A 25,571-nucleotide genomic window follows, 5' to 3' on the forward strand; every position below is an offset into this window, starting at 1 on the left:
GACGTCACTATTTATGCGTCATTTTGTAAACCATGAGTCTGAATAATTCCAAAGTGGTGTTATCGAGGCGCTTAACCATGGGGTTGTGCTCAACGTCAATGCGTTTTACACCTTTGAATCGTGTGAAGGCTTCAACGAACTCTTCAAATGAGCACATTATGTCATTGTGGCTCAAGTCAAATTCGGAAATGTGTGGGTAATGTTCGTAAAGTATCTTTAAATCTTCAAAGGTTAATCCGCAGTGAACAATCCGAAGCCTATGCAAGTGTTTGTTGATTTTCAACCCAGAACCATCATTCAGTTGAACAATTGCTTCAAGTCGGCAGCCATGCTCTATATTGATATCAGTCAATTCATCGAACTTCCCTTTTAGTTTACATCTACCGTCAACTGATAACGACTTAAGATGATTCAATTTGGACCCAACGTTTAATTGTCCAATATTCCTGTTACCGAGCAATGTAAGTTTCTTCAATTTCGGCATTTTATCAATGATCTGCACTTCTGTTATCTGATTACCCACCAGATTTAAAACTCGAAGGCTTTTCAAACTGCTCAGATAGAGCCTTAACCTGGTGATCGCATTGTGTGAAAGGTTTATTTCAGTTAAACTCTCAAAATGAAGACACTCGAAATTCACGAGTCCACGAATTTTGTTGTTGGTGAGATTTAATTTTTGCACCACTGGGAGACTTGTCATCTTCCTAATATCACAATTGGCCAATTTTAGAACCCTTAGGTTGACCAACGTTCTGAAACATTCCAAGTTTGTTATCTGGTTGTGTGAGAGGTCCAACACCTTCAAGTTGTTAAATTTATCAAATTGTGTGAATTCAGTGGAAATTTTATTCTTTGAGAGAAACAAGCAGTGGACTTGTGTTGGAAATCCCTCAAAATCAACTAGTTTGTTTCCCAGGAGATCAATACTGATTAACGAGGGTAAAATATCTGTTAGGAAAAGTGCAGTACTAAGATCTGCATTGTGAAGTTCTAGGCTGGTTACATCATCCCATTTTGAGCCTTGTGGAAGAACGTCTCGTACTGATGACACCAACTTCTTTGCAATTTCCACGAGTTTGGGGTCAGGTATCTGGAATGAGCTCTTGCTCTTATTTCCTTTGGAAGGTGAACTTGACTGAAGATGCAACTCACTAATTTTACCTGTACTTGAAGATACTTTGCTTGTTGTCAAATTGCCTTCAGTTAAAGAACTCAAATGACCATGGATATCTGCATAGGAGATACCATATTGCTTCTTCATTTTTTCCCAAGTACTATAATCATCAGTAGGTGTACTTTTCCCACTTTTGGTAATACTGTTCGAGGTTTCAAGCGGTATTCTCAACCTAAAATTGTTCATATATCCCAACTCATTCTCTCTAAAGGAAGAATCAACATATACATTCTCATTGAAGCACAGCACAGTGTCGTTATCTACCAAGTTCTCGAGCGTTGAAGGACCTCCCTTTCTGGTATCTTCACGACAGTTCATACTCTTCGGCCCTAAAATTTCCCTTTGACCAACCATTTCCAACAAATGTTACACTTGGAACGCTATTAAACCAATATCTACAATCAAAGCAAACCTGAAATGTAAAGAGTGCAGAGTATGGTCGGTGTTTCATTTTTCTGCCATCGGGCATGTGGGGCGGGCGCTTCGTTTTTGTGTCATATGGCGGCTCCGCGAGTTCAAACTGGAAATTTCAATCACGTCGGGTATAAATAGAGACCCAAACCCCCTTATAATTGCTGCAGATGCCCTTTTATGAAAAATTTCACCGGTTTGACTATCCATTTGATTTCGTATTGTAAGATATGTGATCAGGCATAGAATGCTGTTGATTGGCTAAGTGGATGAAATAAAAGTGACAAAGTTGGATGAAACAGAACGCGCCAGCTTTAAAATCTGGACACCACAATACTTCCTAAATGGGAATTATTCGCGAGCCAACCACCTCAAGGTTGTCATCTCCAAATTCCTTTCCGGGCTGTATTTTTTTCCCTTCTCTCTCTTCTCTCTTTTGTAAATTTGGACACTAATTGATTTAAGTACAGGTCAATAACGGACGTTATACAAGACATGAGTTACAATCATACATTCCATTGGTAAGTGTATTGTGGGTCTTTCCCTTTTTTGTCTATGTTAGTTGATGTGCCTTGGTTGTAGCACTGAATTGCTACTAGTGCTATGTGTGTTGTGGTTGTTACTGTGACCACTATCTGCAAATGAAGTAACCTGGATAAGCAACGAGGGAAACGAACAACAACTTTGAAAGTCTTGAGTAGTTGTCCTAAGAATATTGTACTTGCTTCTCTCTTCGTGCAATCTAGGCTATTCACAATGCTACAATATCCCATCACAGTGCCTTCAAGCGCTCTTTACAACACTGTTTTTCGCTCCTGAAAGCACATCTACCCCTTATCTATATTCTTTCTCATGCCAGTACTAACAATCAATCTAATAGGCCAGCTGGTCCTTCTGAAGTCATTGTTACAGGTACTTTTGATAACTGGACACAATCCCTTCCTTTGGTGAAGACTTCAAAGGGTGATTTTGAGATAACCTTACCCCTGCAGCAAAAGAACGGCGAGGATAAAGTCTCGTTCAAGTTCGTCGTCGATGGTGACTGGCACACTTCTGATGAGTATGAAATAGAACATGACAACGGTAACTCGAACAATGTCATCTTCTTTTCAAACTTGATTGATGAGAAGAAGGAGGAAGTTAGAATCCCAGAAAGCGGTGGTTTGCCAATCACCACCGCATCCTCTGAAGGCGAATCTAAAACTACAGTTCTCCCATCCACTGAAGGTCAACAAGACACAAGCGCTACAGGAGAACCTGGTATTGTTATCCCTTCAAATGCCAAAGATATCAAGGAATTTTCTGAGGTTTCTGACGTTGACGCAAAAGAGTTGAACGCCAAGTTGAACGCTGAGACTACTGAGGCTGCTGAGACAAGTGGATTATCCACTACTGTGCTTCCATCCAACGAGGGTAAGCAAGACACATCTGCAACTGGGGAGCCTGGTATTGTTATCCCAGCCAATGCTGAAAATATCAAAGAATTTTCTGAAGTTTCCGATGTCAATGCTAAGGAATTAAATGCGAAGTTAAACGGTGCAGAGACAGTTGGAACTGAAACTTTATCCACCACAGTTCTTCCATCCACCGAAGGACAACAGGATACATCAGCTACAGGTGAAGCTGGGATTGTTGTTCCAACCAACGCTAAGGACATCAAGGAATTTTCTGAAGTTTCCGATGTCAATGCTAAGGAGTTGAATGAGAAGTTGAACTCGGAGGACAAGAAGACAAAGACCGTTAAGGTGAAGAAAGTTATCAAGAGAAACAAAGTCACTGGTGAAGAGACTGTTGTTTCCAGTACGCCGCTTGAAGATGGCGATGAAATTCCAAAGAGTTTGGATCCAAAGGTTGAGAAGCCAGTTGAAGCCGCCGCTACTTCAACACCATCTGAAACTGTAGCCGAAAAGAAAGAAGCTGTGGTGGATGGTGCTAAGAAGGCGGAGGAGGTGAAAGCCACACCAGCACCAGCACCAAAGGCACAGAAGAAGACCGCGGAGGCCCCAAAGAAGGAGGAGAAGAAGGGATTCTTTAGAAGATTGAAAAAGAAGTTGTTATAGACGCTTTCATTCCCCACTGTTACAATTCATCACAACAGAGAAGCATAAATTCACCCTCTAGAGGTTGCCATATTGCACCATAGCAAGTAACTCTCTTTGGCAGTTTCGGCATTCAGAGTTGTCTTGAACAGTACTATCGTCTCTTCAACATTCCTTCAACCAAATCTGTGTAAGTTGTTCCCTCCAGGGAAGGGCCTTCCAAGCCTATTTTTTTTTGTTATGTACTATTCTTTTTCACACACATGTTTTTAATCTTTAATTGTATCTGTCGGTTTTGACAAGTTTCAAGATCTAATTGTGTAGTGTGTGACTACTGAACGTACTCTGATTAGTCAAAGAGATGACATAGAAAAAAAAATCCTCTGCTATATGATGAGTACATGTTGTACAGTGAAGTACATGTTGGGGCGCACAATTACAAGAGTTCCGGCATGTAGTTTACACTTGATGTTATGCGGCCGATTTTACGCAATTGCACGTTTCGCCATTTCTCAATCCGGCAGAAACAGCAACGTACACACTCAGATGACAAGTTTGGGCGAGAAAACCAAAACAAAACAAAGCGGAAACAAGGTTTCCTCAGTTACTCGGTCTACGGTGTATTGTGCCGGAGACCTCAAAAAACTTCTTGTGCCCACCAAAACCCGCTATTCTATACAAACACTCAGCTGGGTTGACATCATTTAAACCAAAGCTACCACTGTCGTATCAATCAAGAGTGGTCCATGGAAATTCCACATTGTTGCGCCAACGTGCATCCTCTTCAAAGGAATTGGATCTAATCAGCACTCTTTTGCAATCAACTGACACCGTCACCCCGAGCCTCCGCCAAAAAAGAAATTCCATTTCCCGTTCCGTAATTCGTTGGTGCGACAGGTCCAAAATAAACACACACACACACACAAGCGTACAGATGGATTTCTTAGAGCGGTGGGAGGTTGCAGTCCTGGACAGATGAATTAGAGCACCTTGAGCAGTCGGGGGAGTTAAAAAAAGTAGGAAACAAGAAAAAAAGGAAACCGAAACAGGACTGAGTCAAGCATTCATCTCTCGGAGTGGAATACCAAGTATCGTTTTGTCCTTTTAGGTTGAGTCTACCTTGTGCTACATTTTGTATCACTTCTTCGTCACACTTTTCCTTGAGATACCCTCTTTCTGAGTCTGGAGGGTTGGAGGTGACAGGCTATTTATATCCCACTTAACCGATTATGGCTACAATGCTGGTACTTAGGGCGGTGTTGTTGGTGACGCTAACCTTCCTCAACCTGGTGAATGGGGAACAGTCGTACTGTTCGTCCACAAACCTCGGCTCACACTTCGTGACCACCTATATGTATATGTCGAATGGTTACTGTTCAGATGCATGTCGTTCTGCTGGTTATTCGATAGCCATCGTACAGTACCAGAGCTGTTGGTGTTCCGATAGTGTGCCAGAAGACACAGTGTCGGTCTCTAACTGTGATGTTGCATGTCCTGGTTATGCTCAAGAGCTATGTGGCAATAGTGATGAGGGCCTCTACGGGTACATAGTGGTGAGTGACGGATACTCTACTGTTGGCTCAAGCACCACTCAAAGTACAGAAGAAACCACTTCCGCAACGTCAACGACATCATCCACGACGCACAGCTCTCAACAGTCAACTCAGCAGTCGACTCAGAAGACAACACAAGACACTACAGAACAAACTACAAGCTCTTCGTCATCGTCGTCAACATCGACGAGTTCAACGTCCACCTCATCAACCTCGAGGTCAACAACACCTTCCACGTCAACTCTGACATCGACACCTCCAGCGTCCACTGAAACCACCTCCTTAGCACCTGTAACATCAATAGTTTACTCCGTGATGACAGTGACAGGATCGGCCACTACCGCGCTGACGACAACCCAGGTGATATCTACAATTATCAGTGTTCCTTCACAAACCGCTTCGAGCGCTTCAACATCTGCATCTTCGTCAACCTCATCAGGTTCAGGCGACGGATTCTTCGATTCTACAGGCAAGGTTGCTGGAGTTTTCACTGTAGTGGGTGTTGTCTGTGCAGCACTCATAGGTGGGCTGGTATTCCTCTGTCTACGCCATCGTCGCCATTCACAAGACGACCACATGTCAGATGAAGAAGACGGGATGTCTCATCAAGATGAAAAGGTTCCTCGCCCAATACTCACTCCAGACGAGTTCGAAGACAACGGACACGGGGAAGTCGTAGAAGTTGACCAACGACTAGATCCAAGGCAGATGATGTTCATGAACTGGGAATCTGGAAGCCGACAGAGTCTTGCAGATGACGTTGATTACTCCAGAAGGGTTCTCAGGGTAACAAATGAATAACATGTGCTTTAAGGCCATATATCTATGATTAATGGAGTGGAAATAGAAACAGAAAGGGATACCACTATATTTATAATGGACGAAATATTAATGAAAGAAAACTTACAGCTCACACCGTGAAGCTCACGTAAACATCACAAAGAAATTTCCAAAACAAAGCGAGAAAGCACACATGTTGAAGATGCCGTACGCCATTATAACCACGGCACAGTTTCTCTTGGGTGTATGGTCCTTAACCCCCCCCCCCCACACACACACACACGCACACACCACAGCTCTGCCAATGACAATGTCCTTGCCTGCCCGTGTAAACCTCGTTGGCGCCGGAAGAATAAGCTGAAGAACGCTGTTGAGAGTAAAAACACTTACGGGGAGAATATGAAGAGACGCTCGGTGTAAGTGAAGAACGCTCGGCCAAGAAAAGAGAAAAAAATTCAGTCTCTTGAAAATCAAAACAAATTAGAACTCTTTTTGAAGAAGGTGAAAGGCAGGTGAAAGGTCCCATAAATAAAGCCAATCAGATAATAAACCGTGGAAAACATAAGGAAGACTCTCATCACTTGAAATAATCAAGCAGTAAATATCCTTAATAGTACACCTCTTTTACCACTTTTGCTACGTTTTGTTACTTATCTCATCACTCTCAGGTCTGTGATTTTTTTTCTTCAGCCTCTTCACAGATTTTTCCCCTTCTTCCCTTTAGAGGTGTTCTCATTTGGGTGTCAAGTTTCAACAGCGGGCTTTCACAGAGCGTTCTCAATTCAGTTAAGCTGTTGTTTCGATGATTGAATCGACAGAGGACCTGGTGCTTGTGTCCAATGGGAAGTACCAGTTTCCTGCAGAAATCATATTCAAGATCTTGGAATTCCAATTCCATCAACTACTACAGAACACAACATCGCCGATATCGAGAAACACACAGTACTTCTTACGAAGTAATTTGCCCGTTTGTAAAGTCTTTTACAGATGTGTTGTCAAGATTGTTTATCGGTATTGTGTATTCAAGACGCCACATACCTTTGACAACTTCTTACATTCCATCATGAATAGAGAGAGATTGGGGGAATACGTCAAGGTGTTAGACTTCCAAGAGTTCACGTCCATTGGGCTAGGTAGAACTGGTAAAATGAATAAAGAGATCCAAATGGTCACGAGTACTACCATCCTGGAATGTCTAAAACGTACACCAAATTTGGTGGAATTCCTTGCCAGTGAAAATATCAAGGACGATTTGGATACAACTCTATTGGAATATTTGTTCAATGAGACAAAACACCTCAGAGCGGTTGACTTTTGCGGTTGTTCTGGAGAGATATTTGGCTCCAACTTTGCTAATGTCATCATAAAGAAGCCGGGTATGGAAAACATTACAGACCTTTCGTTCCACGATTGCACAGATCTACCATCATGGGTGTTGGAGAAAGTGTTGATCAATTTGCCAAATTTGAAGAAATTGGACCTCACGCATACACAAATCACCTCGAAGAACTTACAAAAGATTCCTCATTCTGCTCAACTCACACACTTGAACCTTTCTTATTGCATTCAACTCACTACAAGAGAACTAATTTCATTCTTCATAAACCATCCAGCCGTTACGGGACATCATTTGGTGTGGCTCTCGTTACAGTGTGATAACTCTACAAATACGACTCTGTCCAATAATCAACTAACGTTCTTGTTGAAGATGCTTGATTGTGACTTCCATTATTTGAATCTTGGTGGGTTGGACGTTTCAAACGAAAACTTGACCTTGATCAAGAAGAAGTTTGTCAACTTGAAATCATTGGGGTTGGCGAACTGCGATTTCAACCAACAACAGATCATTGAACTCCTATCACCTCCGTTGAATGACGATGGTGAATATTACCAGAAATTGTGCTTTCTCGACCTCACGAACAACAGAAGCATTACTCGTTGGACCATGGATAACCCAGCGTTCCTCAATTGTTCGTCGTCCTTGGTTGCCTTTGAGTTCAACATGAAGCTAATCACAGATATCGAATCCATTGGCGGTCAGCTGATTTATAGAAAAGGCTCAGCTAAGCCAGTCATTTGGAAGACGTTTGACTCTGGTGGACGCCGTGGATGGTTATTTAAAGTTGGTCCGCTAAACGAGGACAACACTTCAAGAATAGGGATTATAGAGTACGACATCGAAACAGGTGAGAAGATATTCCCAATCTTGAAGCTTCCAGACTTCCTCAAGTACGTTAACAAGAAGATCTCCATGAGCAGAGGTGTATTGGGAACTGCAGATGAAACCTTTGGAGATATTGAAAGAGGCATCTACAAATACTACGGCATGAAGATGTGAAATGACGTCGAATGACACACCCTTAACTATGTTTTCTTTTTTTAATGATTGAAATGACTACGTCGATTGCATACTTTAATAATTCCATCCTTTAATAGTTCCATCCTTTAATAGTTCCATCCTTTAATAGTTCCATCCTCTAATACTTCCAGTGGTTTTGTAGAGCTCATAAGCGAGAGTAGTTGTGGCCGCGACTTTATAACCGCAATTGTGAAACCACACCCTTGAGACACGCACCCCTAAGAAACCAGGGATCTTTAACAGGTAATTGTACACTGTATAATATCTGTACCATCGTGCCTACACAAGATAAGGCAAAGCGTCGCAGTGATCATACAAGCAGCCTGGTGGGAAGAATGACGAAGAATAACCTCGTACTTGACTATCTTATCTATGAAGCACATGAATCCACAGCTGAAAAGTTTGCCAAAGAAGTTGGTATAACGCTAGACTGCTCGATAAGGGGATATCAGAGCATTGGAATACGTCATCAGTTGAAACTACACATCTTGAAAGGGGATATATCCAACGCCATTGACCTCTTAAGCTTGAGGTATCCTGAGCTGCTAGAGGAGAACGACTACTTATACTTCAAGCTGCTGTTGATGAACTTGATTGAGATGATCCGGCATCATGACGGGAGCGATGAACAGTTTGTGCTTCGCGTGATACAGTTTGCACAGGAGAAGCTGAGTAACAAAGCAGTCAAGAACCCTGAATACATGAAGGAACTGGAGCTGACTATGACGTTGTTATTGTACTCGCAAAACAAGGAGTTGCTACCACAGCGGTTGACGAAGCTGTTCGATTTGAAGCAACGGCGCCACATAGCAAGCGTTGTTAATGGAGCGGTACTGTCCATCGATTGCGATGATTACAACGAGTCACAATTGAAGCAGCTGATAAAACTACAGAGATGGGCAGTCAATTCCCGGAAATGACACACAACTGTATAAACATTGTCCATATGAAAGAAATACATCAACTAATCTCAACAGTTGCTGCGACCGTGTCCCCTGTACGAACACCTAGTTGGATCAGCGGCTTGGAATGCTCTGTGAGCTGTTCGCCGTTGTAGTAAAGCGTCACGTCGTCAATCCTGAAGAACGGCTCGTTCAGCTCTTTGTATATCTTGGAGTCCTTAACCAGGAAGTACACTTTCCGCTTCAGGAAGCGTAGGTCCGTGCCAAACTCTGGTTGATCTTTGCTGTACTCCTCCGGCGAGAACTCCAACTTGTAATCAACTTGGTTGATCTCATTTTGGTACGACACTGACACTTTCACATACACATGAGCGCAGTGTTCCGGGATATCGTGGATCGACAGTCCATCCGTCCAGAACCCCAGCTTTATAGCAACATACTCCACAATATGATACGTGGTGATTAGGGTCAGAATGATAATTCCGATGCTGGTGATTCTCAAGGAAATCGGGTGTGAAATGTGATGCTCCAGGAATGCCCAATCATGGCAATGCTTTAGAATAAAATCCTCAACTGTTGACAGTATCAAAACCATTACACCAATGACTATCAAATGATGATCCTCTACTCTAACTTGAGAAACTGAACTGTTGACTGAATGTGAGTGTGGGGAGTGTGGAGTCCAAACCGAATCCAGAGCTTTTTTTCAATATCCGGCGCGTTCTCTCTGTTTTCGTTTTTGTGTATGTTTTTTAGGCTTTGAAAGACCGAATTCGTCTGTCGGTTTTTTGCCTGTCGTTTGACTGCACGGAAAACAAATGACAGCAAAAGCGGGCTAACTTCCACCTCTGAAATTGAGCTAGCCCGCACTTCAAATCTTCCAACGGCTCAAGCTGCATGGCCTTGAGTGCCCCACCGGCAGAGAACATTGGCTAGAGCCTGGGAGGTGGAGAGGGAAATGGCACAAGGATGCAACATTGATGTTCATTTCACGACACACGAGGAGATGAAAGTGGACGCTGTGGACCTTGCAGGCCTATTCCAGACACACAAATCCCTCAAGTGTGATATGCACCAGGGTTGTGTAGTGTGAGAGTGAGTGGAATGACAGTTGTGGGGTGGAGAGCTTTGAAGGTTTAACCTCTTATAGGTGAATACACTGTGTTAGTAATATTGAGATGTATATGAGGGGATTTTGGTTGAAGCGGTCGTCATCATCATCATCAACCAGTGTTGAGCAAGTGAGTATGAGCTCTCCTCGGGGGAGCAATCCTGTTGATGGTGTGCAATTGTTGTAGCTGTCGTAGAGAAGTTGTGTATAAAAGGCCAGCTCATTCTCTCAATTACCTTTTCTATTTCCATCTCTTTTCTAAAACCGTTATACAAAACGATCAATCTATTACACTCACTATAACTATGAACCCAATCTTGATCCTCTCTTTGCTTCCAATCGCCCTCGCTGCTGATAGGGATGCGGAACTGAATGCCCTTGTTGCAGACTTGGCTGGCCACAGTTCTGAATACCTTCAACAAGTTGCTAGTGGCAACATCCCACCAGCAGACCTTTTGGCTCTGGCTCAACAGGTGAAGACCTTCACGGACGACTCTTACACCACTCTTTACCCAGAGGTGGACATGGGTGAGGTTAGTGCCTATGTGACTGGTTTGCCATGGTACTCGTCTCGTTTGGCTAGTATTTTTGGTGCTGACGCAGCACCAGCTACTTCAACTGAAGAGGCACCAGTTGAGACCTCCTCAGCAGAGGAGACTTCTGTAGAGGAGACATCTGCAGAGGAGACATCTGCAGAAGAGACCACTGTCGTTGAGTCCACAGTTTCTACTGAGGAAACATCCAGTGAGGTGCCTGCAGTTGAGACTGCTAACAATGCTGTTGGCATTTCTGCTTTGGGTCCATTGGCTGCAGTTGTCATGTTGGTCCCAGCTTTGTTGTGAACATCACACACCAATGGCTCACCAAACGACTAACCAAATCAAATCATTTTGACCCACCCCTTATATGGATTTGGTTATGTCTTCTCACGCCTAATTTGATACCAAGTTTGTTTATAATTTGTCGAAGTAACTCTTTTCAAAGTATTCTTTTCTTGTCTGTGCAAAAACAACTGATTTGTAGTCTAAGACCAGTTCAGGTTGTTTCTTGAAAGTAGTTTTAACTACAAAATTGGAGAGATTATGTCTGCCATATTCTCTAGGAATCAAAGCTAATTTATTATCGATTTGGATAATGTTGACCAAAATTTTATAAGCTGTTCAGTATTGTGGGGGCACACAGTACATACTTTTAGCATCATCCATCTGATTATTAATAACATACAAAGGCAAGACACGTGTATAGGCAACCAGACTCTTGGAAATATCAATAACATCGCCAACTTTTGTTGTATTTAGTTTTCAAAGAAGAAAACCCATTGACTACACATGTACTAACGCAAGCCCCGTTTTCCAGTTCAAGGGTGTATGAGGAGGGAACTTTACAATGCACCATTGAAGAGCCTGAGACTCAGATACGAACACATTGTGCTTGATATCTCATAGAAGGCTGTGTTGTAGATGTAAGCTAACATAGTACAGTTAATGCCTTACAGTTGTACAACCTTTCAAGGAGGGAAAATGACAGCTCTTCTGTAAAGATCACTGCGATTAGGAAGCAGTAAGATGCAGGGTCGAATTTGTTTGCTGTCTATGAAACAAATCAAACGAGGCCATGACACCGAGAAACAGAGGACATTACATATTTTGAGATGTTAATTATTAGGAAGACAGATAATGTAAGCCATTAAACCAGAGCTTCGAACCTAGGTATACTACTGAAGATATTTCGGCCTTGATCCACTAGAGTAAGATTCTCTTGGTATAACACCACAGATTAGGGGCAATGTGATATGGCACGAATAACGTGCTGAGTACAATGTCAATCCATGCATCAAGTTGTTACTCTAGTACGTCCTTTGTACATCCTTTGTACATCCTTTGTACATCCTTTGTACATCCTTGGTACACCCACATTACCGAAATCTTCAGCCATGACGATATTACGGATTGTTTCCTTACATGTGACAGTGCTCTAATTACTGGTGGTGATGAGAAATGTATGACCATGAGTTACCTTTGAAACAGAGGTTACCTACTCTTGCCACCGTCTATACACTGATGAGTCAGGCTACCCAACAACTTCCAATCTATAAGAACAAGACGGTCAACAGACAAGGTACATATGTGCCAACACGTTTGCTATGTATCTAAGGTCTTTCTTCGTCTTTTAGTCCCAAGAATAAAGTTCAACCTCATATATAGCATGTACAAGGGACATGTGCCCATCATCCAGGGGAACCCTTGGTGTAAAAATGAGCCTCCAATCAGATACCCAGCAGTTAATTGATTGACTGTGAATCTGTTCAAGCAGGTAATCAGCACTTGATTCAATCGAAATCCATTCACTTGCGCAGCCCGAACATGCTCTTTACAATTCCAATTGTTTGACTAGGCAGTGCACACAGTTCGCAAGCATTGAACAGCTCGCCCTGACAAACAATACCAAAGGGCTTTCTAACCATTCTCCTAATTTCGTTTGTCTCAACAAGAGTTGTGGACCATACGGCAGTGAATGTTAAACTATTTTCCTGCTCGTTTACTGGATGAAAGAGACACGCTTTGCACAATCCACTTTAAACAATTGAGGGGGGCCATTTGACAAACATCCTCCTCGTGTCTTAAACTTCTACATGAAGTACACATACTACATGTGCAACTCGATGTGTTCATCATCTCCCGGGAAACACCGTCAATGAAGGAAGAGAGGAAAACCCTAATCCATGCTCTATTTGTCTTTGTCTTTGTCTTTGTCTTGTCGAGCTTGCTCGTTAAAATTGTCTTGAATTCCACCAGCGTTCGAGCCGCAAGCTAGAAAGGCCAACCCGAAGAAGGGACAGAAACGCTGAAAAAATTACATGCATAAACGTACATCAGCATGTCCCGAATTTTAATTATCGCCGCATACGAACTCAACCAAACGCCAACCAGCGTTCTCCTCGACTTCTCCAAAGTACTAAACTGTAGGTAAATTTGGCAATGGGCAAACGCTTGTGGTTTTCAATTCATAGCAATCTTGGAACTATAGCTTGTCAAATTCATGCACAATTGACAATTGTTTTGACCTAAGGCTGTAGAAAGGCACGGTTCAGTGGCTGCTGAAGACACTGGACAGGCTTCTTCTATAGGAGAGAGACATTACAAAAAAGAAAGAAAAAAAAAACTGGAGAATTGACGCTGTGTCTCGCCCACGGACAAATTTCTTTTGTCCTTCATGCACTCGCGTCCCGGTCATCAACTCACCATGTGCGAGAGGGAAGGCCATGGGAAATAATCAACCCACACTCTTTTAAACGGGGGGAGAGTGAAATGGGCGGGGGTCGACTTGACTATAAAAAGCTCATGGACTGTCCCAATTCGATTGCTTTTGTAGTTTGGATGTTTGTTCCGCTTCCGTCTTGACCTATACCGATCAGAACAGATTGTATTGTAAACCTTACACAGAACAGAACAATGATTGCACAACTCATCCTTGCCTTGCTTCCAGTCGCTCTCGCTCAAGATGACACTGCTGAGCAATTGAATGCCATTGTGTCTGACTTGGCCCAGCACAGTTCTGAATACCTCCAACAAGTTGCCAGTGGAAACATCCCACCAGCTGAGTTGTTGTCCTTGGCTCAACAGGTTCAGACCTACACCGATGACTCTTACACAACTTTGTATTCCGAGGTTGACATGGGTGAGGTTACCTCATACGTGACTGGTTTGCCATGGTACTCATCTCGTTTGGAGACTTACTTTGGTGCTGACGCTGCCGTTGCCACTGACGATGAGTCTGCTTCTGCTTCTGCTTCCGAGTCTGCCTCTGCCTCTGCTTCTGGTTCCGAGTCTGAGTCTGCCTCTGCTTCTGCTTCTGGTTCCGAGTCTGAGTCTGCTTCTGCTTCTGCTTCTGGTTCCGAGTCTGAGTCTGAGTCTGCTTCTGCTTCTGCTTCTGGCTCTGAGTCTGCTTCCGAATCTGCAGCCTCTGAATCTGAGTCCGCTTCTGGCTCTGCCTCTGGTACCAGCACCAGTGCCTCCGAGTCCGCTTCTGCCACCTCCACTTCCACTGCTAACGAGGCCATGATGATCAATGCATTGGGCCCATTCGCTTTGGCTGCCATGTTGGTCCCAGCCTTGTTGTAAACCGTTCCATCGGCCTTGTTAGCTGTGTGCTGATACCAAACAACAAAATGTTAGCTTGACGCGATATAATACCGCAGGCTTCTAGAATGGTGCTGACAAGACTCAATCACTTCTAGGGCCTTTTATTCTCTGTGCCATTTTTAATATTTTGATAGGAAACCATAAAGCTATGTCCAATTAATGTCACGATAACTCGTTTATCCCCGTGTAGTATCGAGCAAGCTGGTCAACCCTCAATTCATTGAACACTGGCCTCTCTCAAATTTTGTTGGGCTCGCATCATGCAAAACTAACGCCAGCAGTACGCCTCGAGAATTTTGTTAATCTCAGGTACATCGGCGTTACCCAACAGTGAAACACTCCCGACCATGGCCTCAACAGTCCCCATTGAGCATATCAATTGTAATACAAGAATGGTGTGACGAGAGGAATGATACTGATAGGATAAAGGCTTACATAGACACAGATACTAAGACGTGTGCATTAACCTAGCTAAGCCAAGCAAAATGACACAATTCTCGGGCTTTTTTGTTTTGCCTCGTTTGGTCTAAAGTTCTGCAAGCACCGGCAAATCGGCTTGAAAGTATTTGAATGAGATACAGGAAAGTACATGGAAGAGGGCTGTTGATGCTGTTACCCTTTTCCCAGCTAAAGAGAAGATATCACATTTCAATTAAGCTGTCGATCACTGTAGCGTTGTGGTAGATTTAACCAACTGTAGTATTTGTTGGCTGTGTTCTGACGGTGTTGCATGTGACATTCCCAAATTGGCACGGTATCTATCGAAGAAAAGCGTCCATAGAAACCCCAATTAGGAAATCTTTAATGCGAGCTATACCAATTCATTCAGATATATTGGTTGCCAGTTCAATTGCTTTGTAGCCTCAAAACCAGTGTTATAAGTACATTTGTTAACGCTGCATTTCATAAACCCCCAGTCTGCTATGAATTCACCCAAAGCACGGTGTTTGGTCTATAATGCGGCCTCTCGTTGTTCTTTGGCTTGTTTTGGTTGAGCTCTGCAACGCTCAAACGACAACTTCTTGGTCGCCTGAAGAACTCAGCTCTGCAACATCGAGAGCCTTAGCATCCGATGCTTCATTCATCTATGACGTTATGTTGGATATAAATCATCGCTATACCACATACCTTCAGTATATGGATTCCAACAAAATGCAATTCCCGGATGACATTGTCCAATACATGGTTGGACTTCAAACTATTAGTAAAGAGTCATCACTATTCGAGGCCGTAAATACAATGAGCTTCCCATTCGACGATTTTAAAACCATGATAACTGCTTTCCCTTGGTATTCATCTTTGATGTCTGCAGCTGAACTGTCAACATTTTGGGTTCCGAGTGATTTCTTAGTCATAGATGCAAAACTTACAACATCAAACACAATAGCTAAGGAGACTGGGAGTACCACGGAACCAAGAGGCGACTCCACTTCGGAACCTTCTTCTGATACCACAAGTACATCCAATTCATCAAGTTCTTCGCTAAACGGTGCCAACAGTGCTCTCCTCATCCCTCTGTCACTAGTTTCTATCTTTTTGGCACTAATTTAACGGCAGAAAGTATACCACTTGAGTTTTATTCTTTTCATTGTATTCTTTGCCATATTCTAGACATAGCTATACGAACTCCCACAATATATTTTGGGCATTCATCTGGTCATGTTGTCTCTTGCAATCTTTTCAATATTAGCTCAACTCTTTCCACAGACTTCATAAAGTTTTCGTCCTTTATCTTTTCAACAATGTATTTCTGTAGTTCCTCATCAGACATTTCGTTGCAATTACTTTGGCTTGTACTTTTACTGAACTTTTTTCCCGGTGAGTCGTAATTCAATATTTGTGATAAAGTTTGGTACATCCCCTCGTCTTTTAGTGGGTCACAGGGAAATGAAATCGGTGAAAGAGAAACTGGAGGCAACAAGTTTGCAAAGTCTAAAGATTCCAGCTCATTACCTCTCGGTTCTAGATTTGCAGCGTACGTGCCTTGAAAGTTATTCAAATCATGTAACTGACTTTTCTGACTAAACAGGAAGGCACCGTCACTGGGAAAGACAGACTGAGACACCTGGGTATCTACGAGTGATATTGGCAACGTTTTCAAGTAATTGCAACAGCTCTGGATCTCACTCGCAGAGATGAACTTGATTTGGAATTTGACATGTTCCGACAATCCATTTCCCAATGACATGTAGCTAAAGCCCATAGATGTATCCCTATGGAACACGGAGAGACCGTCTACCTCGGCAAGGGAAAACTCCACCTTACCATCCTGTTAGTCAACCGCTCGTCATCAACATACAAAATAAGAGGTATAGCGCCAGACCAATACGGTTGCTCTCCAGATCACCTTGAAAACATTTCCTCCCAACACAACTAACGAGATGTCGTTTCTCGAAGGGAAGTGGTCCCACACACCGGCCCTAAGAGAAGAGTACTTGCGCAACTTGAACACCTTTGAATCGCTCATTCTCTGCCCGCCGTGGCTTCTGGTGTGTGTATGTGTGTGTTGATGTTCTGCGCAAATGTGTCAACCAAAACGTAAACAAACGTAAACAAATCCCGCTTTGGGTCGTGCTCGCACCGGCACGGGCCCTCTCATCAAAACAGGAAAACTGTGGCGTCCGATAAGGCTTTGTCACGCGAGAGCGCGAATGGGTCAGCAGAGTTGTCAAGCCCACCACAATTTAACGTGATTCTCTGTGTGGATGTGCCTTTGAAGCTGGATAGAAGCACACGGTTTGTGCTGAAGGTATTAAAGGAAGCACTATTCTTTCCATCAAACCCCTGATTCATAGTATCTATCGCCTTTTCATAGCTGAGCATACCTTGTGCACAGTACACTATATCGCATCACCCTTGCTTTGTCATCACGGGAAGCAGCTTCTGCCCTTATCTGATCCGGGGTTTAAGCGTACGGTTAAGACAAGATTTCAAATCCCTCGTGGGCTCATCACAGTAGCGGCTAGCTATTCTTTGGTATCACGACATAGAGACGTTCAGCACGCTGGTTATTATGCTCAAAGGTGATAGCATCGAGGTTACAGTTGCCTCAAGATCAAACTCCGACGCCTCGGTCGACGAGCTCACTCCGATGTCGTCTACAGTGAAGGAGTACACTGGGTTCCAGGTGGACCTTGAAGACCTGCCACAGGGGCGCCACCTGGGCCTGTTCTCCACTATTGTGCTGTTCATCTCGAGAATATTCGGCTCTGGAATATGGACGACTCCGTCAGGTATACTCCTGGCGTGTGGTGGTAACGCTGCGGTATTCTTCTCCATGTGGTTGATTGCCGCTGTGGTGTCGTTCAGCGGGCTATTCGTCTACCTGGAGCTGGGATCACTGATCCCGAGATCTGGTGGAACGAAGGTGTTCCTGGAGTACATCTACAGAAGACCAAAGGTTCTAGTGAGTACAGTGTTTTCGCTGTACTCGTTGGCGTTTGGATTGACACTGACGAATGCCATAATATTTGGCAAATATACCCTTTTCTGCCTGGGGTTCTCATCAGAATACATCGAATCTACAAGAATGTCCAACTGGATTGGTATCTCCCTTGTGGTGCTGACAACGCTTGTGCATGGTGTCTCCACAAAGCACGGTGTCGCTATTCAGAACTTTCTAGGTGCGCTAAAGCTTCTCCTTGTGGGTATAATGGCGATCACGTCTATATACGTGATCTTTTTCCCAAAGAAGATCACCGGGCTGGAGAACAATTTGCCATTTGACAGTTCCTTTTGGCAATTCACGAATTCCAAAGTGGTGTCGCTGTCCACCATCTCATCTGCTTTGTTACAATGTTTCTTTTCATTTGGTGGATGGAGCTCTGTCCATACGGTAGCGTCTGAGATAAAGGATCCGGTGAGAACTTTGAAGATTGCAGGGCCTGTGTCTTTGTTCATTGCATTCTTGAGCTATATTCTGATGAATGTAGCGTACCTCATTGTCATTCCTCGTGAACAAATGATGCAATCTGGGCCTCTGATCGGATCTTTATTCTTTGAAAAGGTTCTTGGTTATCACTTGGGACGTCAGTTCGTTACAGTGTCTATTGCGCTAAGTGCGGCGTCGAACGTCTTTGTTGTTGTTTATGGCACTTCTAGAATGAATCAAGAGATCTTCAGAGAAGGTTATGTTCCATTCGCACAGGTTATGGCATCAAATTACAAACATACATCCACGCCATTGTACTCGTTGTTGTTATGCTGCATACTAACATGCTTTTGGTTGGTGGTATTACCACCTCAGGGAAACTCATTCAACTACATTGTTAGTTTAGAAGGCTACCCGACACAAATCTTCATCGGATTGATCGGTATCGGCCTATTCATTGTGAGACGCCGTTATCCTGATGAAAAGGCGCCTATTAGAGCATCCTTATTAGGAACGTTGCTTCTGGTGATAATATCTGCATACGTTTTGATGGCACCATTCACTGGTCCACGTGATGAGTCGACCTACATCGCATTTCTACCCCCTTACCACATTTTTGCACTGATTCTCTTGGGACTTTTCGTGCTGTATTGGGCTCTCAAGTTTAGAGTCCTGCCATGGGCCAGAGGTTACACCTTAGAGCCAGAGTTGATTGTGTTAGATGACGGACTTACTGTCAAGAGATGGACCAAAGTGTGGTATCAATAGATTTAGATTTTATTGTGTGTTTAATGAGGTTTTACAAATAGGATTAAGGGGGTTATATTATTAATAAATGGATAAATTTATATATATATATACTGCTGAGTGTTCAAATCAGCAGATTCGCTTGTAGTCGGAGCCTGGCAGCGCTTGATTTCCTGATTTGGTAGTGATGAGCCACATTGCGGTAATTGTCAATACGCGCCATGGTACATGGCGACAGCACGATTCAGATTCAATTTCCAATACTACAACTCTTCGAGAGCCAATTGCGATACAGCTCGAGCCACAATTAGACTACCATAGTAATCTACACCTGCTTCTTTCGCAATGCTGGTGTATAGAATGCCTATAAAAAGGGCACGAAGTTTCCTGTTCTCGAAGAAGTTATATTTCAATTGCATCCACACAAGGATTATTCAATACAATGACAAACACCGCTGAACAAGAAACAAAGAGACGTAGAACCCCAGTTGTCTATGACGATGGAGATAAGAAGACTGGTCCATTGGAGGCACCATTTATCAAGTTGTTTGCCTCACCAACTGCAAATGCTCAAAAGGTTACCATTTTGCTCGAGCTGCTCAAAGTGAAGTATTACTTCAGAGCTACTGAGTTCTTGAAGGAGACAAAGGAGCCTTGGTACTTGAAGTTGAACCCGGCTGGTAAAGTTCCTGTCATAGTAGACGTCAATGAAAAAGGTGAAGCCTTCACTCTTGCAGAGTCTGGTGCCATTCTCTTGTACTTGGCTGAAAAGTACGATACAGGCAACAAGTTCTCATACCCTCAAGGAACTGCAAACCACTACAAGGAGATTGAATTCCTCTTTTTCCATGCATCAGGTTTGAACCCAGCTCAGGCTAGTTTGAACCTTACAAAGCTCTTTGACTCAGAGAACGAGAAGGATATCAAAAAATTCACTGAACTCGTCTTGAAGAACTACAAGTTGGTTGAAGATCAACTTGCAGCCAATGGAACTGGCTTCCTCGTTGGTGATCATATCTCCCTTGCTGATATCATTGCCTTCCCACATGCCAAGGTTGCTGACAAGTTCTTCGATGTTTCTCAGTTCCCTCACATTTCTCAATGGAGAGAGAAGTTGGAGTCATTTGAGGAAGTACAAGCAGCTTATGCAAAGAAGTGATAGAATTTAAGGTCATACTTCTGTTTATCAATTAAGAAGTCAATGCTGATTGACATCTCTTCAACAAAGCACATGTAGGATCCAAAAGCTTTAAAAACCTCAACATTTCGAATGAGGTTTCCCATAGTTCATCATCATCCTGTGCATTATCGTAGATGAGTTTCATTATACTGATCAAGCTCTCTTCTTCAATACTCATAACAGCATTCGCAGTGTCGTAGTTCAAGAAAATAACCACAAGGATTCCGAGAGTTCTCCATTCTTTCATTGTAATGGCCTTCTGGACCAATTCCGATGGCGTGACACCCAGAGATTTTAGTAATCGATCCCAGTACTGTGTCTCAATCTTTCTAAGACACTTCGAAACAACGTTCAGTTCATAGAGAGGGTTTACCTGGATTAGTTTTATGATGGTCGTTAGGTCCTCGTCATTTATGACGGTTTGGTAGAGAAGTAACTCCATAGCAAATGGGAAGTTTTTGAAAGAACAGTACTTCTGGTAAATCTCTTCAGCGTTAGAATTGGTGAGTTCGAAACGAATCATGTCTTGCAAGAAGATTGAGTTGTTTGTTGTTATAGTATTCAACTCAATGTTCTTTCTCTTGGTAAGGATGTTCTCTAAAGTGACGAACAAACCTCTTTTCAAAATCAACAGTAATGGATAAGCTTGTGGCTTTAGCTTTAGCACAGTATTCGACGGATCTCTAGTCTTAATTAGCTCCGTCAAATTCTTCACCAGGAAAATGTGCTCACCGTTAAACATGTAGTACTCTTCATCATTGAGTTTGTAAACGTATTCAATAGTGTCGAACAGGAGATGCTGACGGTATCCAGAGTCGTGCTCTCGGAAAAGAATAAGCTCGCCATTATTGAGAACCAATATGTCATGGTTGCGAACATCTTTGCTGATCTTGATGACAGACCTGAGGTTCTTTGGAGACTTCAGAAGTGTACTGTGATTCATCACTTTTAATAGATCAATTTTCAACCCAGTTAGTGAGATTCCAACATGGATATGGTAAAATTTGCCGTTATCTGTGTAAACAACAATATCGTTATCTGTGACATTGATCAGTTGAATGTCACTTGGTAAGTCGTACCTGAACACAACGTATTCGGAAGCGAATCGTTCATGGCTCTTGAATTTTCTCAAGTCAAATATCACAAGCTCAGAGTGATCTGCCAGTTTGATACCCAAGATTAAAAGATTCAATTTGCCAAACCAAGTAAGATGGCATATCGTTAAATCGTTGAAATAATCATTCTGGTAAAAGCTCCAGTCTCTATCCCTGTATGAATACAATAAGAGTGCCTTCGAGTTTGCAACTGCGAGATATTTCCCATCTGACGATACTGAGGTATGTTTGATATTTGGCAACTGGTGCGATTGCTCAAATGGTATCTTCAATATATGCCAATTAATCGCCTTTGAAGATGCCACTGCCATCTCATGACCTGTGTAAACGTGTAACTCAGAACCCACAACCAAGACAGGTTTATCCAAGTCGTGGTTGATTTGAGCTGATAATGATGTGGACCGCAGGAGTCGTTGGCTGAAGAACTTTTCACCATCTGAACTGAATAGCTCGGTTCCATCTGCTGATATCGTGATCGTTTTCACCGCTGTGAGCCATGGTGATGAATAATCATGATCACTGCTATCGAACAACTTGCACCCGAATGTTGACAACAATGACCATGTTTCCTTGGTTGATAAAATTAGGAGAAAATCACCATCATTTACCCACTGTAGAGACTTGATGTCTTTGAAGGGTAAGACTTTTATTATTTCATGCAATTCATAGTTGTAATACACGAGGGAGTCATTGGAGACAAACGTTATCAGCGAGAAGTTCTCATTAATTGCACAATCAGTGACTTTTTCCACTTTAAGTGTTTCCATTGGAACAAACGTTCGGCCTGATCTCTTGATGAGCTGTACAGAACCATCATCTTTGAAAGCCAGCAAGTCCTCGTTCAAGGTGGACACTTTTGTCACCACACCTTCAATGCTTAGTGTAACAGGTTCATCGCTTTCCAAGTTTATGAGTTGGACGTTGTCGTCAGTAACAAGTACAACTTCGTACTTGTCAAACATCACAACGTCCCTGACTCCATGGGCCACTTTGAGCAGCACTTTAAATCTCACAGTGGCTTTATGAATGGGCAAGTCAAGTGGATTCGTATTGAAGAATGAGAGCTGCTTCTCCAATACCAGCCCATTTTGTAATAAAGTGCTTGAGCTGTTGTAGACGCTGAACACCTCATCGTAGCCCATATCGGTACCATTATTGCCCATTATGGAGTAGATCAGCAGGAACGATTTCGACGTGATCACCGAGATCAGTTTACCGGTCTTGTTAACCTTCACCTTGACGTTGAACCCACGAACTTCGACAGAAGCAGCTGATCTCACATGTTTACAAAGTGGACTCTTGTGTACCGGGTCCAATAAGTGGAGAGAATCATCAGTAAGAACAACGATTGGTGCTTCACTACCATTTGTCGCAACAATATCCACGATGCCAGCTATAGGAATTGAGCTGGGAACCAAGTAGGGAAAAGACATCGTTAATATTCTGCTGGCGCTTGGATATTTATGGTGGTGGTGGTGTTGGTGTTGTTGTTGGAGTACAATGGAAATGTTCCCGCTAAACTCCGTTCAACACCGGTAAAAATATACAGCCCACTTACAACAATATACCAGCTACAAAAGGACATATAAAATCAAACACGTCTCATATTCTCTTATCAAAGAAGAAGATACATATGCACAGATAGAAAGGGACCGTCTCCGGTCTTTCCAGTAGTGGTTTAATGGGTACCTCTTGAAACGGTCTCCAAGATTGTGTCGTAAGAGACTTCAGAGAAGTCGGTACCTTGGATATCAGCCGCAATACCGTTAAGGGATCTTCTCAATGCATCCTTAGACGAAGCGTAAACCATCTTTGACTTGATTGGAGCAGTATCTGGAGACCAAGCGTAGAAGACAATCTTGGATCTCTTACCTTCACCTGGCAATTCGTACTCGAAATCGTAAATGGCGTAGAGAGCATCGTTCTCTGGCAACTTTGCGAGGAAGTCGTCATAGTCAGCAGAGTCGGAAGCCTCCTTGACAACAATCTCGGTCTTGCTTGGGTTCAACTCGTAGAGGATGAATTTGTACTTCTTACCCAACTTCAAATCGTTGAAAGCCTTAAGGGCCTCGTCAGAGGCAACAACACTATCACCTGTTAGTACACACATTGCTCGGACAACAACATTCAAGCATTGACTCACCCTGATCTTGACTACACTCAATTGTTAGTAACGCTCCAAGTTATAGATATACAGTAAGCAACCTGATACACTGTAGATGGCAATGGCGCGCGCTCACAAGGGAGGAATACGTTTCAGTAGCGTATGAATGTGCTGTCATTAACACCGCCGTTATATCCCTGACCGCTCATCTTCTCCAATTGAGCAGCTCGTCCAACGACGAAACCAACATAGCACACCACATTACATTCATCCACAGTCAGCATCTCAACTTCCCTAACTCTGGTTTAAACATACCATTTTTGTATATGCTTTTTGCTATGTTTATTATTACTTTGAACTTGTTGTTGTGCCGGTTTTTGTGCAATGTTTTTGTTTTGGACGTCGCTTTTGCCCACACACACCCCTTATTGATGACTCAGCGCTTAGGTAAGCACAACAGCTGGTCAGGGTAACACAATAGGCCCTAAAGGGTTTGTTTACATATTTCGCTGTTCATGGCACAGTGGCTATCACCTTCTCACGCTTTGGTGAAGCACAGAATACCGGTAGATGGAATCGTTAGAGAGACGTGTGCAGAGATTAGAGCGATACGTAGACCTGAGTGATGGCTCAATGTCGGCTTGTGAAGGTGTTGCCACTGTGAGGAGAGAACTCAGTAGGGTAGTACGGTCTAATGAGCACCTTTCCAAGCTGTTTCAGAATCTATGCAACTCCAGCATCAACTTCCATCTGGATAAATTCATGGTGCTATCTGGCGAGGAGTTGGAGATACAAAGACAAGCTGTGTATGCCAATCTGGACCAGCTGACGAGGGTTTTACAATCACTGCAAAAGCTGGAATCCACTCTGAACACGAACACTCTACATGTAGATACGTCAATAACCCAAACCATTGGGAAGATTCAAGATCAATACACATTCTTACACGGTCTGGAGCTGAAGTATAACCGGCTGTTAATAAGGTCCATTGCATTGCTCAGGAATATATCACAGAACGATTCGCTCAATACTATATAGTCAGACGTTAGTGAATATGGAAGCCTTTTCATAGCACAGCGCCACTCCAGGGAAGTTGTAGTTCATTTATCCTTTAGCACCACTGTATATAACATTAGAGAGGAACTTGCTCGTTGGTGTTTTTTCGTATGCCTCTATACTTTCCTTCTGAGCGTGACAGTGTAAGCAATACTCGTTCAGTGTGATGGTGAACTCGCCAATTCCCTTGGAATCATCAATGTGAAGAGCATTATCAACTTCATCTAACAGTTGGGTTTCCCTTGTATCATATAATGGGTTCAACACTTGAAGTGTCTCCCACCATAGAGCATCACCATTGATCAGTTCAACATGGTTTTAATCCTGCAAAGCATTGCTCAAAAGCTTCAAGACGAGTTCTGCCTCCTTCAAATCATCTTCACAGACGTAGTTCCTTCTCAATAAGACACATCGTAGTAGATCATATGTGATGTGTGCATTTGGGCATATCTTAGACTGAGAAGCAGAAAGTGTCTGAGCCATCGCACCTAGGGAAAGTGAACCAGGTGTATACCTTTTCTGTAATCTTCGTACTGGAGAAACGATCGTAGATGTCTCCAATGTACTGAAAGCATGAGATTCAAGTGTATGAACTCTCAATGAATATCCTATCAATGACTTCATTGTGTTCTTCTCAAGCAGTTTTGTAAAGACACATGGACACGCAATCATTATAGGCAAAGCACGTACAAAGATATCAGTGGATACCTTGGAGAGCTCGGTTATGGAACATTATTGTTCTTTGCAAGTGAAATGGCCTGGTGGAGCATTTGAAATTGAATCATTTTGGAAGAACTTTCTATGCTCAGGTATATGATTTGGTATTACAGCTTCAAGATTGGTATAATGGGTAAGCCTCTCTCTAAGTCATATTGATGCGATACAGTTTTGCCCAGTAGGTGCGATAGTCTCACATTGAACTCAGTAACACCAATGGCTTTGATACTAGACAGTACTGTTAGTGGCGTGACATCCATAGTATAACTATGTCCTTCAACATTAATCTTGGAACGTGTAGTAGGAACAT

The 25,571-nt window shown here is 42.9% G+C and overlaps 13 protein-coding genes across 13 annotated transcripts; 7 read left to right on the top strand and 6 right to left on the bottom strand.

The window, feature by feature from the left end:
* Positions 1-1,834, bottom strand: CYBJADRAFT_188914 (leucine-rich repeat domain-containing protein). The gene has a single exon (XM_020217322.1). It carries the CDS (start codon positions 1,526-1,528, stop codon positions 8-10), a length of 1,521 nt encoding a protein of 506 aa, XP_020071773.1. The 5' UTR covers positions 1,529-1,834; the 3' UTR covers positions 1-7.
* A 3,019-nt stretch (positions 1,835-4,853) lies between these two features.
* On the top strand, positions 4,854-5,978 carry CYBJADRAFT_161233 (WSC domain-containing protein; the record flags this gene model as incomplete). Its single annotated transcript, XM_020213592.1, has 1 exon — positions 4,854-5,978. One exon carries the CDS (start codon positions 4,854-4,856, stop codon positions 5,976-5,978), a length of 1,125 nt encoding a protein of 374 aa, XP_020071774.1.
* A 781-nt stretch (positions 5,979-6,759) lies between these two features.
* On the top strand, positions 6,760-8,295 carry LUG1 (Lug1p; the record flags this gene model as incomplete). Its single annotated transcript, XM_020213593.1, has 1 exon — positions 6,760-8,295. The coding sequence occupies one exon, from the start codon at positions 6,760-6,762 to the stop codon at positions 8,293-8,295; it is 1,536 nt and encodes a 511-aa protein (XP_020071775.1).
* A 356-nt stretch (positions 8,296-8,651) lies between these two features.
* GID8 (glucose-induced degradation complex subunit GID8) lies at positions 8,652-9,236 on the top strand (the record flags this gene model as incomplete). The annotated part of the gene is made up of 1 exon (XM_020216252.1): positions 8,652-9,236. One exon carries the CDS (start codon positions 8,652-8,654, stop codon positions 9,234-9,236), a length of 585 nt encoding a protein of 194 aa, XP_020071776.1.
* A 40-nt stretch (positions 9,237-9,276) lies between these two features.
* ERG29 (Erg29p) lies at positions 9,277-9,813 on the bottom strand (the record flags this gene model as incomplete). Its single annotated transcript, XM_020216253.1, has 1 exon — positions 9,277-9,813. The coding sequence occupies one exon, from the start codon at positions 9,811-9,813 to the stop codon at positions 9,277-9,279; it is 537 nt and encodes a 178-aa protein (XP_020071777.1).
* Positions 9,814-10,634: 821 nt separating this feature from the next.
* Positions 10,635-11,171, top strand: CYBJADRAFT_171752 (uncharacterized protein; the record flags this gene model as incomplete). The annotated part of the gene is made up of 1 exon (XM_020216254.1): positions 10,635-11,171. One exon carries the CDS (start codon positions 10,635-10,637, stop codon positions 11,169-11,171), a length of 537 nt encoding a protein of 178 aa, XP_020071778.1.
* A 2,610-nt stretch (positions 11,172-13,781) lies between these two features.
* On the top strand, positions 13,782-14,450 carry CYBJADRAFT_161237 (SRP1/TIP1 family protein; the record flags this gene model as incomplete). The annotated part of the gene is made up of 1 exon (XM_020213594.1): positions 13,782-14,450. One exon carries the CDS (start codon positions 13,782-13,784, stop codon positions 14,448-14,450), a length of 669 nt encoding a protein of 222 aa, XP_020071779.1.
* A 1,678-nt stretch (positions 14,451-16,128) lies between these two features.
* Positions 16,129-16,938, bottom strand: CYBJADRAFT_171755 (uncharacterized protein; the record flags this gene model as incomplete). The annotated part of the gene is made up of 2 exons (XM_020216255.1): positions 16,129-16,731; positions 16,801-16,938. The coding sequence occupies 2 exons, from the start codon at positions 16,936-16,938 to the stop codon at positions 16,129-16,131; spliced, it is 741 nt and encodes a 246-aa protein (XP_020071780.1).
* A 233-nt stretch (positions 16,939-17,171) lies between these two features.
* MUP3 (Mup3p) lies at positions 17,172-19,182 on the top strand. The gene has a single exon (XM_020214523.1). It carries the CDS (start codon positions 17,485-17,487, stop codon positions 19,108-19,110), a length of 1,626 nt encoding a protein of 541 aa, XP_020071781.1. The 5' UTR covers positions 17,172-17,484; the 3' UTR covers positions 19,111-19,182.
* Positions 19,183-19,531: 349 nt separating this feature from the next.
* On the top strand, positions 19,532-20,248 carry CYBJADRAFT_161240 (glutathione S-transferase family protein; the record flags this gene model as incomplete). The annotated part of the gene is made up of 1 exon (XM_020213595.1): positions 19,532-20,248. The coding sequence occupies one exon, from the start codon at positions 19,532-19,534 to the stop codon at positions 20,246-20,248; it is 717 nt and encodes a 238-aa protein (XP_020071782.1).
* Positions 20,249-20,279: 31 nt separating this feature from the next.
* RIC1 (Ric1p) lies at positions 20,280-22,817 on the bottom strand (the record flags this gene model as incomplete). Its single annotated transcript, XM_020216256.1, has 1 exon — positions 20,280-22,817. The coding sequence occupies one exon, from the start codon at positions 22,815-22,817 to the stop codon at positions 20,280-20,282; it is 2,538 nt and encodes an 845-aa protein (XP_020071783.1).
* Positions 22,818-23,046: 229 nt separating this feature from the next.
* Positions 23,047-23,824, bottom strand: COF1 (cofilin). The gene has a single exon (XM_020214524.1). The coding sequence runs from the start codon at positions 23,492-23,494 to the stop codon at positions 23,063-23,065; it is 432 nt and encodes a 143-aa protein (XP_020071784.1). The 5' UTR covers positions 23,495-23,824; the 3' UTR covers positions 23,047-23,062.
* An 870-nt stretch (positions 23,825-24,694) lies between these two features.
* CYBJADRAFT_61197 (uncharacterized protein) lies at positions 24,695-25,429 on the bottom strand. Its single transcript, XM_020217819.1, has one exon. It carries the CDS (start codon positions 25,214-25,216, stop codon positions 24,863-24,865), a length of 354 nt encoding a protein of 117 aa, XP_020071785.1. The 5' UTR covers positions 25,217-25,429; the 3' UTR covers positions 24,695-24,862.
* Between the last annotated feature and the right edge of the window lie 142 nt (positions 25,430-25,571).

This window comes from Cyberlindnera jadinii (assembly GCF_001661405.1).
Source record: "Cyberlindnera jadinii NRRL Y-1542 unplaced genomic scaffold CYBJAscaffold_3, whole genome shotgun sequence".
Classification (NCBI taxonomy): domain Eukaryota; kingdom Fungi; phylum Ascomycota; class Saccharomycetes; order Phaffomycetales; family Wickerhamomycetaceae; genus Williopsis; species Williopsis jadinii.